The sequence below is a fragment of the Euphorbia lathyris genome, chromosome 7, assembly GCF_963576675.1.
Source record: "Euphorbia lathyris chromosome 7, ddEupLath1.1, whole genome shotgun sequence".
Classification (NCBI taxonomy): Eukaryota; Viridiplantae; Streptophyta; class Magnoliopsida; order Malpighiales; family Euphorbiaceae; genus Euphorbia; species Euphorbia lathyris.
This window is the reverse complement of record NC_088916.1, coordinates 72,813,237-72,827,277: the sequence shown is the minus strand read 5'-3', so window position 1 is coordinate 72,827,277 and position 14,041 is coordinate 72,813,237. Positions and strand designations below refer to the sequence as shown.

The 14,041-nt window shown below is 38.0% G+C and overlaps 1 protein-coding gene across 3 annotated transcripts; it reads left to right on the top strand.

The window, feature by feature from the left end:
- Positions 1-8,616: 8,616 nt before the first annotated feature.
- Positions 8,617-13,463, top strand: LOC136201071 (F-box/kelch-repeat protein SKIP30). Of its 3 annotated transcripts, none has more exons than XM_065991634.1 (2): positions 8,617-8,888; positions 12,188-13,463. In XM_065991634.1, exon 2 carries the CDS (start codon positions 12,253-12,255, stop codon positions 13,288-13,290), a length of 1,038 nt encoding a protein of 345 aa, XP_065847706.1. In that variant the 5' UTR covers positions 8,617-8,888; positions 12,188-12,252; the 3' UTR covers positions 13,291-13,463. The 3 variants fall into 3 exon arrangements, with proteins under 3 accessions (XP_065847706.1, XP_065847705.1, XP_065847704.1); XM_065991633.1 differs by having other exon boundaries at positions 12,164-13,463; XM_065991632.1 differs by having other exon boundaries at positions 8,618-8,888; positions 12,179-13,463.
- Positions 13,464-14,041: the final 578 nt, after the last annotated feature.

Sequence of the window (14,041 nt, the reverse complement as noted above, 5' to 3'; positions counted from 1 at the left end):
GGATTTACGTAGGAAGGGTCCGATGATCCATACCGAGCCCAGCCTATCAGTTCTTCATAGTCCCTGAGGAACACTCCATTCCTTCTTCTAGCGACGAGTGGAATAGCACCCCTTCGAATACACATGAGTTGCTCCTGATCGCTCAAGGTGACCCGACATGAGGCATACTTGAACCTCGATCTCCTAGCATAATCCACGAATGCTTCCTCGGGAAATTGTTTGATCCTTTCTAAATCTTCCAACGACCCAGTCCACGGGATGTACATCTCATATCTCTCATGATTTTATATGCATGATTCGTGGTGTGTGCGTTTATTCATTTACGGATATATAAGATAAGAAGAACAAACGTTAGTCTAATTACACGTATCACAACATCTCTCTTCCACCCTTATTCCTCCACACACTCGATGGTCCAAGTCTCTTTCCTAGGATTTTGGTTCGGGGCCCACATTGCGATCCAGGGGACGCATGATACCGTCGATTATTGTGGAAAAGTAAATCATTCATCAGACAATACAGTTTGTTTTGACATATCAACGTTTAGTGACTAAGATATCGACCAAGTTGGATTGTCCTTTCGGAATAACTCGTCTTTTGTCATTTTGCGAGACGCATTAGTTTGGGTTTTGACTCCCTTTGAGCGCATCTCGGATTTTTAGACGTGGTACAAGTTATTCTTCTGGTTCAATCATTCGTTATTGACAATGACTCATTCCCTTTTATTCGCGTGGGTTCGTGTCTCGATTTTTGGATTACGACGGGATCTTTTGGATCTATCGAGAGATGCGACCACGTGTTTGTTTAGTGATGAAATCACTTTTTGGATTTTATTTTAGGGAACGGACTCATCGCGTAACGTGTTTGTTTTTAGCGTCAAGAATCTGCTTGCTCGTTTTAGCTACGTGAAAAGACGACGAGTCTTATTTGAGCGCACGATAATCTTTTGGCTAGCAACAAATTTTTATTTCTTCCAATTTACGGGATATACCATCCTAGCGTGGTTATAGAAAATCAACGTTTCGTTTAATCGCATGCTTATTCGAAGCAGGGATATTACCGTTCTTTTTCATTTAGGCGCGAGTTAAGCAAACACGCAGATCGGGCCATATTTCTTGTAGTTTTGGTAACGGCCGAAATGATCGAGCCATTAGTCAAACCCACAGTCTCGTCCATATGGTGCAATCATGCGGTTTAGCTCAATTCGGCTTCGCGATTTTAAACGGCGTATATACCAGTTCGAGGCACGTATTTAACGGCATTGGTTCATTTTCTTTAACTACCCTCGGGATGGGTATACATCGTAGATACAGAATGATTTTGGTCGTTTCATTTTTATTTTTATTTTCTTAGTCACTTTCGCGGACACGTCCATTTCTCTCAATAACAACACAAGGCATAACATAAGAGCTCGTCTTTTATTCGGAAGGGACGGGCCGTGTTTGTGAAACTCTTTACGTTACAACGGGGTCGTTCAAAATAGAAATGTTCTTCGTTTTCGTTTCGTCATGATTTCGCTTTATCCCAACGTATTTAAAGAATGTGAATGTCAGCTATCGTTAATATAGTCTTTTGAATCGAGATATAACTATCCTCAATATCAAACCGATTCATACTAATACGTGCTTACGTTATAACGCATTTCCTGAACATGTGCCTTCTTCGGGACACGGAAAGGGACCAGGCGGGTCGCACAAGTTCATTCATACGAGATGACTAAGTCGTCTTTAGTTCGAATTGTTTCGATGTTTCGGGGTAGTTTGTATATCGGTTTAAGAGTATATATTAACGTATCGTTTCATTTTCTTTACATATTTTAGGATTAGACACGTATCATGGCAATTTGAAAACACGAACTGATTCATTCATCACATCAAAAATGGTAACGGGTAATCCTATGGCAACTTCTAAGGCTACTATATGCTGACACGGCTGATCGCGGGACCTCACAGGACTGCACAAATTCGCCTCTAACGAATGGATGGGGACCCTTTGGCGCCTTACTGCAAGGGGGAACTTACACTAGCCTCTTTCGAGCGACGAATGGACTCTCACTAGAGGTTTCGCGGAAATTACCTAAAAGGTTTGCAATAATGCTTATGAATGCATACGAAAAGAAATAATATGATCCGTCCCCGTTAAGGGCTTAATACACGCCTTCCGGAATCAAATTTCTCGCTTCCCCAGCGGAGTCGTCACTTGTTAGACAAGGTGCCGAATGGCCTCGCCCGGGCGGACCGGGGGGTGGACACCTCATGGCGACGTAAGCGGTGATTGGCGCCGAAAGCAACCAATCGTGGAATCAAGCTGCTCGGCAGGACCGGAGCTCGGAGTATGGAAGAGTCGCCACCCACGAATGGGAAAATGAACACCGATCCCTTACGGGAGACCGGTGAGAGTTCGGGAAACTTAGGTACGAGCCGAGAAGGCTAGCTCCTTTCCAGAGAAAGGCTACTAGGCACCCCGACATCGCCCGGTTATGAACCACCGGCCTCCTACTCAGCGTGTTAGGCGATAACGGACTAATCGCATATTTCTTTAAGTTTAAAATTCATTTGAAACCTTTTCTTTCTCGCTTTGAAAACCGTTTTGAGCATGTCATTAAAAGCCACTTTAGTAAAGAATCACCCATTTACATGAATTAAAAATACATAGGAGAGAGAGAGGGGGAGAAGGAAGAATTGATTTATTCACAAGGTGATTTATGCTTTATACACTAACTCTAAGCTAATCTCATTCCCCAAAACAAGTTTATTTACATGGTCCGTACCTTAATCGCCGTTGGAACGATTTAGGTACGTTTCAAAAACCCTATTAATGACGTTCACTCGAATCGCCGTTGGAACGACTCGAGCGTTTTGAAAACATTTGAGCAAACATTTTAATCTAAAAGCGTGATTAGGCATACAAATCAATTTATTTTGTACAAAAAACATTTAGTTAAGAAAACGATTCAAAACTCTATTATTTATAATGAAAACGATTTTAATTACAAGGTTCACTTAAATCCGTCGTTGGAACGAATTAAGGTTTTAACATGTGATGTTTTAGGAAACGATTTAAAGTGATACGAAAACCTTTTATTTAATTTAGGAACTTCTAGAAAACTTAAGTTTAAATAAGCAAATTAAACTCTCTTTTTGTGGTTTATTTTTCTTTTTTCACTCAATTGAACCCTACTTGAATGTATGTACAAGAATGAACCATTTGAATCCCCAAGATTTACTAAATAAAACAAACTTGAAATATGTACATTTTATCTAAAAAATAAGGCGAATATACATATATACATATATACATTTTATCTAAAAATAAGGATATAATTTAAAAGATAAGTAAAGATACTAGATATAAGTATAATAATGATAACACAAAATACTAAGTATAATACATTTTTATCCTACAAAAAAAATATATGAAAATAATGGGCCAAATCCATAAATGGAAAATAATATTTATCTCAAAATAGTTTTATAGAATAAATATGTAAAAAAAATAACTTTCATTCTAAATAATAGCTAATATAGTTCAAATGAGCCAAAACTATATATATATACCTATATACTACTTTATAAAACTAGACCAAAACAAATTAAATCTCAAAATGAAGTAAGTAGCTACATAATATATAATTAGTAGTTATGTAACTCAAAAATAATTTTAACCAATATATTACCTAATTATATGCATGTATATAAGAGATTAAATATATAAAAAAAATGAAAAAAATGGATTTAAGAGGTGATTTTCGATTTCCAGCAGATTACCGATGGAAAATCCGTCGCCAATCTGCTATTAGTGACAGAAAAGGTAGAATTACAGCAGCAGTCCAAAACTTTCTAGATTTATTCAAACACCTTAAATTAGATCTATTCTATCGTTTAGGGTCCCCGAACTACCAAAATTGGATCATAGTCTATAACGGAGATCCCTAAACGATGTTTTTTTATTTAAAACGTTATTTAGAAAATTTTTGAAAACTTATAATTACAACGTTTTTTAATCCCGAACTACCTTTGAATCGGATCACGGTTCGTATTGGGATATTAAAACGAGGTTTTTATTTCAAAACAAAACCAAACGTTTATTTAATACGAGGCGAAAATTAAATAAATACGAAAAATTAAATAAGCGTGATAAATAAATAAATAACTAAATAAATAAAATTATAACATAAAGATAAATAAATAAAGGAAATAAATTAAATAAAATAAAACGAGTCTAGTCCTCGGATAATACCACAAGGTCGGTATCTGACAGTCGAAGTCGGTGGATTCCGCGAATCGTGATTTTCCGGTGTTTTTTGTGTTTTCGATAAAATATTCAACTTTAGAAAATTTGGATTTTTTTGGAAAAAAAAATATTTTTCTCCAAAAAATTGACTTTCTCTCTCTAAAAATGTTTAGAGTAAGAAAGCTCCAAAAGTTTTTTTCCTCCTTTAAATGCATGGGGATTCGTGCCTTATATAGGCATGGATCCCCGGAAACTTTGGGCGACGCCCGATTAAAATTGGGCGTCGCCCAAAGTAGGTTGGGCGAACGCCCAACTTGTGTTGGGCGAACACCCAACATTAGTTGGGCGAACGCCCAACTTGGTTGGGCGCGCACCCAACAGGCGTTGGGCGTTCGCCCAACGCAGGTTGGGCGTTCGCCCAACGGCCGTCGGGCGCGTGCGCCCAGCGGACGTCGGGCGTGTGCCCCGCGCTGTCGGGCGCGCGCCGATTATCGCTAGGCGCTCGCACCACGTCGCTGAGCACTCGCGAGCCGTCCATTCGACGACCGAAACTCCTACTGACCTCACGTCTTTTTATTATTATATATTTTTGCTTTAAGACTCCCGGAATCAACCACTCCAACCATCTTGTTACGGGTTTTCGTCACAGGTCCTCCGACTCGGTGTCTACATCTGTATTTCTTACTCTTAAGCTATCACCTTGCAAGGATTTAGAGTCGAGTCTTCCACAAGCGATCCATGGATGTATCTCCCATTTATCGGGAGTGATAAATGCTCAATCCAATATATAACGACTCCGCAATTACTTCCTGTGATACCCAACGTCTACTGTTCACACCCCAGAGTCATCTCTGTTAAGGATCGTGTTACACCAGAGTCAAAGCATCACATTCCGTAATCCAGAATACCAATTAATATTCCTTTGAGTCTGAGGATTAGTTATACCTATTAATACCAATGAGATGAACAGGTGACAAGGATGAATCTACCCATCCTGTTATCTCAAATCGGATCCCCAATCCTAATGAACAACGTTTCATCGGATCTATGTAACTGTCCAGATATCTGTATATATGAAGCTTGTGAGATCAGCTTTCTGTCGGACAGAAGACATTGTTACATACAAGTCTCAACAGTGATATGTCAATCCCAAACATATCACTTGACTTGGGGTGGTTTTAAGTTTATCAGTTTACTATAAAGTTTTGTCTCACTTCATGCTTGTATGAACACTTTATAATCACTTTAAATAAACTTACGGATTTCCTTTTATTAGACTTTATTTAGTGCTTAAAAGGGATTTCCTTTATATAGTTATAAAACATATATCTCATTAAACAAATGATATAAAGAACAATTCATTTACATTAAGTTTGTATCCTATAACAATTGTCTATAGGACACTAAACCCCAACAATCTGATACAACATGCTTAACGTACGCTGAACATCCCCATATTCTCATGTATAAAAAATTAGGCTTCTTCATTCTAAACAATTCAAAAGGAATTGTGGAGGCAGATTTATTTGGAACTCTATTAAGGGTGAATAAGGTAGTTTCTAAGGCATGACCCTAGAACGACTCTAGGAGAGTTATTGAACCTATCATGGAATGCACCATATCCAATAAAGGCAGTTCCTCCAATATGATACACTGTCCTATTGTGATGTATAAGAAGGACTCTAGTATGAGAGAATCGCTTTCTCTTTTAAATAATCTAAAAAGTCACTAGAAAGATATTCACCACCACGATCTGATCGTAGTACTTTGTTATTCTTGTCAATTTGCTTTTCTACTTTATTCTTGAATTGTTTGAACCGTTCAAATGCTTCAGACTAATGTTTAATCATATAAATGTAACCAAACCTGGAGTAATCATCTATCAAGCTAATGAAGTAACTAAACTCACTCCTAGCTTGTGTAGACATGGGACCACATACATAACTATGTATTAATCTTAAGATTTTTGAAACTCTTTCGTCTTTATTGCTAAAGTTTGTTTTTGTCATTTTTCCTTTTAAGCAAGATTCACATGTTCCTATTGATTCAAAATCAAATAGTTGATCGATATCCTTGTTCATTTGAGGGGTCACATTATTTCTTGCATCTTGGTATGCGTTATCATTTCTTGTAGCACTTTTAATACCATCATTGCTTACATTATGGTTAGCACCTTTATTATTGGTACTGAAACCGACCCCATCGTTTCTTGGATCATTGTTAACGCTTTTATTTCTAGTACCGTCATTGTTTCCCTGATTGCTTGTATCGTGATTCATATTTTTTTGGCATTATTCATAGACTAGTATATGCTTATGTCACAATCTCACGTCCATACTCACCGCGCCAATGATGTTTTGTATGAAAGTTTCGTCCACTTGAATGAGTTTTTTATGACTAGAATCACCAGAATTTACAAAGAAATGAATAGAGAGAAAGAAGAATAAAATAGTAAAAAGGTCAAAAGTAAGTATGAAAATCTCACGGGCTAAAATCTCTCTTTATAGTAAATAGTTGCCTCTTTTGGGCCCCGGATAGGGTCCCACTTCGTTCTCCTAAAAGCATACTACCACAACAACGCATGTTAAAAGTAGGTATGCAAATCTTAAAGGATAAAAGTCTTATTTATAGTAAACAATCACCTCTTTTGGGTCCTGGATATGGTTTTCACTTCGTCCTCCTAAAAGTGTGCAACCACATCAGCACTGTCAGATATTAATATGGAGTGGACCTTTAACTATCAGCTCGAACTTTTAGTTCAATTGGTTTCATGACATGGTATCAGAGTCAGTGTGATCAAGTGGTCTAGGGTTCGATTCTTGGCAGCCCCATTTATTGAGTTATTTGCATGACATGGTAATTTAGGTTTGTGTTGTGCACGCTTCACGCCCAGTGGGCATTCGAGCTTTTTGTTCAATTGGTTTCATGACAAGCACAATGACTATGTTAATGAAAACCCGGCAACTTGGAAGCCGGAAGGCTCTATTATAACCCATAACATTTGAGTGTGATAATTTGTTACCTGAATTTGATAACGTGTCATAATCGCTGGATCAATCCGACGTCGTAATGAATCTGTAAAACATAATGAAAGTCAGAGAGGGCCGGAGTCCGGCAAACCCTATGTTACATGGACTCGAATACGAGTGTCAGACACGGATGCGGATCCGAGTATCCGGTACAACAAGTTAAAAAAATTTGGACACGGGTACGGGGATACAGGAATATATATATATATATATATATAAATTCCAAAAAAATCCAAAATTTAAAATATACATTAATTGTATTAATTAAAAATTAAAAGTTCAATCAACAATCAACAAAAGCATAAGATACACAAGTGCAAAGCAAGCCTAAAACAAACAGATAAAAAAAAAATTTAATTCCTTGCAATCTGAAGTAAATAGTAAAAAACAACCAACATATTAATTTTCTTAATTAAAGGTAACAGACTGAACTAATTAAAAAAACTGGGCTAGATTAAACGAGTCTGGGCCCAATTTTTTTTTAAATGGTGCACACCTTCTTCGTTGAAACAATCTCAACAAAGAAGAAGATACAGTTGACGGTGGCGGGGCGGCAGACCTTCTTCCTTAGCTTTCGCCGGAGATGGAGCGCTGTTCAGAGCTTGCCGTATCCGAGTGTTTACTCATGAATCCGACACGGATTTCGTACCCGGATTCGTGACATGTCGTGTCGACACCGGTACTTTGGCATTTTTGTCGAGTCCATGTAACATAGGGAAAACTCATTCCGATGCTAAGTCAGTTTATGATTGGATCAGATTGAAGGGTAAGAACTTGTTTTAAGATAGTAGTTAACGTACCGAACCTTGTGCTCATACCTGTCTATTTATAGTGTTTGATTAGGTTAAGGTTATTACCTTTTTTAGAAATCCTTATGAGTTTACGATTCCTATTCCCTCAAGGAGTCTGAATCTCGGGAGGAATCCTTTATCTCGTAGGATTCCGGAAGCTTTTCATGTGTTTGGGGATAAAGCCATGTGTACTGATCTTGAGCTTTTAAACGTTACTAGGCTACGCGTTGTTGAACCTGGGCTATTATCGTTTTGGTCTTAGGCGGCCCATTTCCACATGTGGACTTTTATCTCAAAGGAGGGTGTGAATGATGTCATCCACGTGATATCATTTTACATGATATCGGAGTGGTATCAAATTGAAAACATACCTGACATTTTTTAGTGAGATCGTGGCTAGAAACATATTAAAAATGTTATCATTTGAAATTTAAATCAAAACTTGAATTTTTTTATAATACAATTTAAATTTTAACAAATTAACTAGAAAGCTTAAAGACCTTCATTGTAATTTACCCCAACAATATCACATATCTTAATAACTAATCTTTCAAACCTCTAGTTTTCTTTTTTGTAAAGAATATTCTTTCAAGCCTCTAGCTGAAAGAATATACGGAATTTTGATTTTAGAAAATAAAAATTTCGTAAACATCCCCAAATTAAGTTTAGATCAGTAAAAGAAAAAACCCCAAATTTATAATCTTTCGTTTTCTTTTCATCCCTGCCTGCGATACTAATTGAAAAAAAAAACCCTAGAAAATCTCCTACACCAGCGGCGTCTCCTCCATCCACCAGCGGTGTCTCCTCCATCCACCAGCGGCGTCGGCTCTTCCAGGTACTTGATATCCCCTGTTTAATCCTCCGTTGTTTGCTTCTGAAATTTCTTTGATTTTATTTGTTGTTTATATTCAAATTTCTTTGGGGTTCTTTCGATTTTAATTGCTGTTTTTTGTATCCAAGGTTTCAATTTTTTCTAAGCCATGTTTTATCTAAGTTATTGTTATTGTTTGGATTTTATTTGCTGTACCTGTACATTTGCCAAACTGAAACTTGATTAGGAATTAGCAGTGTAGACATAAGTCAAATTTAGAAGAATATATTTAACATCAGAGCCCTCCATACAGAGATCTTGCTAGAATAAAAGATATCCCCAGTACCTAGTAAATACTGAAATAAATGTCACAAAAGTATATCCATATTATTGATTCAGATTTATTTCTGAATTCTACCTTCAAGGTAAATATAAAACCATCTACATTAGTTTCAGCAGTTGATGTAGGGAAAGATTAACTGAGATCATAACAGTTCGGGAGATTGACCTTATATGTAGGTTTCAATATGTGTAAGTTTAGCAGCGATAGGAGTAGGGAGGCAGGGACAATCACCCTAGATGGGAGAGTTGTCCAGGCCTCAGGTTGCTTCCGGTATTTAGGGTCTATTATCCAAACGGATAGAGAAGTAGATGGAGATGTTGCTTATAGGATTAAATCTCGTTGGTCGAAGTGGAAGAGTGCTACGAGTTTCCTTTGTGACTCCGGCATGCCTAATAGATTGAAGGGAAAATTCTACCGCACAGCAATTAGACCAGCATTGTTATATGGTACGGAGTGTTGGGCAGTGAAACACTGTCACATTCATAAGATGTCGGTGGTGGAGATGCATATGTTGAGATGGATGTGTGGTTATACGAGAAAGGATCGGGTGAGTAATGAAATAATTAGGACAAAAGTAGGGTTTTCTGTGCACTTCCCCCAGGTAGGGTAGGGTCTGGTCTTTCGCCCTTGGTTCTAGGGTTTGCTGGTCTGTCTATCGGAACTCGTCTCGGTAAGAATGATATGAGCTAGCTGGCCTTTTCTTTGTTTTGCCGGTTTTCGAGGGAATGAGACATAGAAAGGGCCTTTGCCATGCAACTGCACCTTTGAACCTCTTGTCGTCATTTGACCCTTTGGCATGAACTCTCTATTGAATCCCGGCTGATCTTTCTTCCTGTAGAAGTGAAAGGGAGGGCACACATGCAGTAAAGTCATCAATCGCAGCACCGTCGGCCTTCCCCAGCCCCCCCTTCGTCGCTTCTGGCGAAGCTGCGAGTTCATTATTAAGAATAAAATGAGGGAAAACCGACTAAGGTGGTTTGGCCATATAAGACGAAGAGCGCTTGATGCGCCGGTTAGGAGGATTGAAGAGTGGCAAAGGGATGTAGTGGTGAGTGGTGGGGGAAGACCTAAGCAAACTTGGAAGAGGGTGATTGAGAGTGATATGAGTTTATTGGGGATTGAGCAAAATATGGTAGTGGATAGGACAGAGTGGAGGGAGAGAATTTGTGTCGCTGACACGACTTGATTTCACGGTTTTATATGATGGTTCATGTTAGCCGATCCCGAATCATTTCGGGACTAAGGTTTTGTTGTTGTTGTATATATATGTACATATATTATTTATGACGTATCCGGTTCAACCAATCTGAATCAACCGGTTGAACCCATTGACCCCTGGACCCTTTCTTAGACCGGTTTGATGTCCGATCCGGTTTTTAAAACCATGCTTATTGCTAACTAACAGTTTCAGTGTCTATTTAACATCAACAAAGATCCTGTGTATTATCTAACAAATAAATTGACTCCCAAAATAAGTGAAACATAGTCTTAACTTCAAAATGATAAAATGATTTTTTTTCTTGTTAGAATGAATGGTCATTAGGGGTCAGTTGTCCATGGCTTTTACAGACTCTGATATTGTTATTAATATTTGTTAATTGATGAGTTAATATGTTTTGTATTAACAATGTAGTTTATTATGTGTATACAACAAACAACTGTGAAATAGGTTATTTTCATATGCTCGAGACTTTATTAATTCCATTTGCATTGTGATACATGTGTGTGTTCCATCTATTGATTTTCATATCACTGGAAAATTGGTGAAGCTGGAAGTCACAATGAAAAGGAGTAATCTCAAGATAGATAAGGATTATAATTTGTAGGCCTAATGCTCCTCTAGCCCCCTTAACTTGTCCAAATTGGTCATTTTGCCCCTCCAACTAATCGAATATCCTATTTACCCCTTTAACTCCATAAAAATGGTATTTCTCACCCCCTTAACTTGTCCAAATTGGTCATTTTACCCCTCCCCAACTCATCGAATGTCCTATTTACCCCCTTAACTCCATAAAAGTGGTATTTCTCACCTCTTATGATCCTATTTACCTCCTTAACTCCATAAAAGCAGTATTTCTTACCCCTTCATAGTGCAAAATTAATAGGACTTATTCAAATGAGTTTGAAAATATATTTTTTTAATATCAACTTTTTTATTTTGTTTTAATTTGATAATTATATTGATCCTTCATGTGTTTATTATAATAATTTTGTATTACAATAATTAGATGATCAAAATTTAACTAGCCAAAAAATTGAAAAGAGAAGTAAGAATCAATAAAAGATACAAATAACAAGAACATTAATATAAACAAGTTAAAGACATTATATGTAAGGATAAGGCACCAAAATAGGCCTATGGTTTTTGGGAAAGTATCAATTTAGGTTCCACGTATAAAATAGCACCAATATAGGTTTAACATTTAAAAAAGGGTATCAATTTAGGTCTCGATAACGGATTGCAAGGGGTGAGAAATACCACTTTTGAGGAGTTAAGGGGGTAAATAGGACATTCTATGAGTTGGGGTGTAAAATGGACAAGTTGAGGGGGTGAGAAATACCACTTTTATGGAGTTAAGGGGGTAAATAGGACATTCGATGAGTTGGAGGGCTAAAATGACCAATTTGGACAAGTTAAGGGGGTGGGGGAGCATTAGGCCTAATTTGTAGTATTATCAATGCTGTGAAAGAAAACAGTAATTGTGGGTTGCCTTCGTGAAAAATATTTGCCAAATTGAGGCAAGACTTTGATAAATTCAACAGAAGCTTTAGTGTCTCCTGTGCTTACTTGTAAATTGCGAGGATGTAACATATTGTATTGTTGCTATTTTTGGCAGCTTGAGTATTACCAAATGAAATGATTCTAAAGTGTTACCATTGTAACTTTTTGTTGCTAAAGTATTATTTAATTGAATTTTATCTAGAATTTTTGTATAAATTTAAAGGCTGATCACAGATGAACCGATTGAAGGTCTTGCAGATTCCAGTATAACAATAAATTCATCCGTGGAGATTTGTTGGACACAAGGTGACACAGTAATTAGTATGTCTGAACTGATTGAAGGTCTTCCTGACGCCATTGCTATCAGGTGCATGGCACGTGTTCCCTTCTACCTTCACCCCAAGTTAGAGCTTGTTTCTCATTCATGGCAGGCTGCCATACGTAGTTCTGAGCTGTTTAAAGCCCGACAGGAAGTTGATGCAACAGAAGATCTACTATGCGTGTGTGCATTTGATCCTGAGAATTTTTGGCAGCTATATGACCCTCGCCGAGACCTTTGGATTACTCTTCCTGTTCTTCCGTCTAAAATCAGGCACCTTGCCCACTTTGGTACTGTGTCCGCTGCTGGAAAACTCTTTGTGCTTGGTGGTGGTAGTGATGCTGTAGACCCACAGACTGGTGACCAGGACGGAAGCTTTGCAACCAATGAAGTCTGGTCATATGACCCTGTAATACGACAGTGGTCCCCATGTGCGCCCATGCTTGTACCCCGTGCCATGTTTGCTTGCGGTGTTATGAAAGGAAAGATAGTTGTTGCAGGTGGTTTCACCAGCTGCCGAAAATCAATATCTCAAGCAGAAATGTACGATCCAGAGAAAGATGTCTGGATTCCTATACTTGATCTCCCGCGGTCTCATAATTCAGCATGCTCTGGAGTAGTTATTGGGGGAAAGTTGCATGTCTTGCACAAGGGGTTATCAACAGTGCAAGTACTGGAAAAGGCGGTTTCTGGATGGTCAGTGGAGGATTATGGTTGGCTCCAAGGTCCAATGGCAGTTGTACATGGAGTTCTGTATGTGATGAGCCATGGAATGATCTTTAAGCTGGAGGGAAAGATGAGGAAGATAGTAGTTTCAGTATCTGAATTCCGCAGAAGGATTGGATTTGCAATGGCCGGGCTCGGAGATGAAATGTATGTGATTGGAGGGGTTATTGGCCCTGACAGATGGAATTGGGAGATCAAGCCAATGTCTGATGTTGATATCTTAACAGTTGCAGGTGAAAGACCAACTTGGCGACAGGCATCTCCGATGACTCGATGCCGTGGTACGATTCTGGGATGTACACAGCTGAGAATTTAGATCATCCTTTGAAGTGTTAGTTGCTTTTGTGTTGGAAGTGACACTGATTTCCCCTCCTTTTGGAGACAAGGGATGTATTCATTGTTTGTTTGGTTGTTGGATTCACTTAGGTTACCAATTGTTTATCTTCTAACAGATTTAGTAAAGAATTAGTTAATATGTTATTATGCCTAGATGTTTTTCTTTTCTTTCTGTTAATACGTTATTATGCTAAGAGGGCGAGCCTTGGCACAACGGTAAACGTTGTTGTCGTTATTATGCCTTGATGTTTTTTCTTTCTTTCTGTTTTTAATAAAACATACTATAAAGTGGACTGATTTGCAATTAAAAAAAAATAGTAAATCAGTTGCCAACACTAGAGATGTCATCAGTAGAGTTCTTCCAACGTGGAAGTTGTATCTTAAGAGACATTTGCCAACATCAACAAAGTCTGATTTAAGATGTCTAGAAGCTTACTAGTTTTTCCCTAGGATGCTATGTTACGGAAATGGGAAACGAAACAGAAACGAATGCCGGGAAGCGTTATTTTTAAGAAAAATTAGTTAGGAAACCGTAATGAAAACGGAAAAGAAACAGGAACGGACATAAAAGGGGGAAACGCTAATGAAGAAGAGTTTCTGTGCAACATAGCTAGTTGATGCTCATAATGTAACCGAGAATTCAGACATCTTAGATCCTCTTCCTTGGAATATTCTCATCTCATCCTATGTTAGAAATGGACTGTCTGGAGAGGCTATTTCTGCTTATAAAC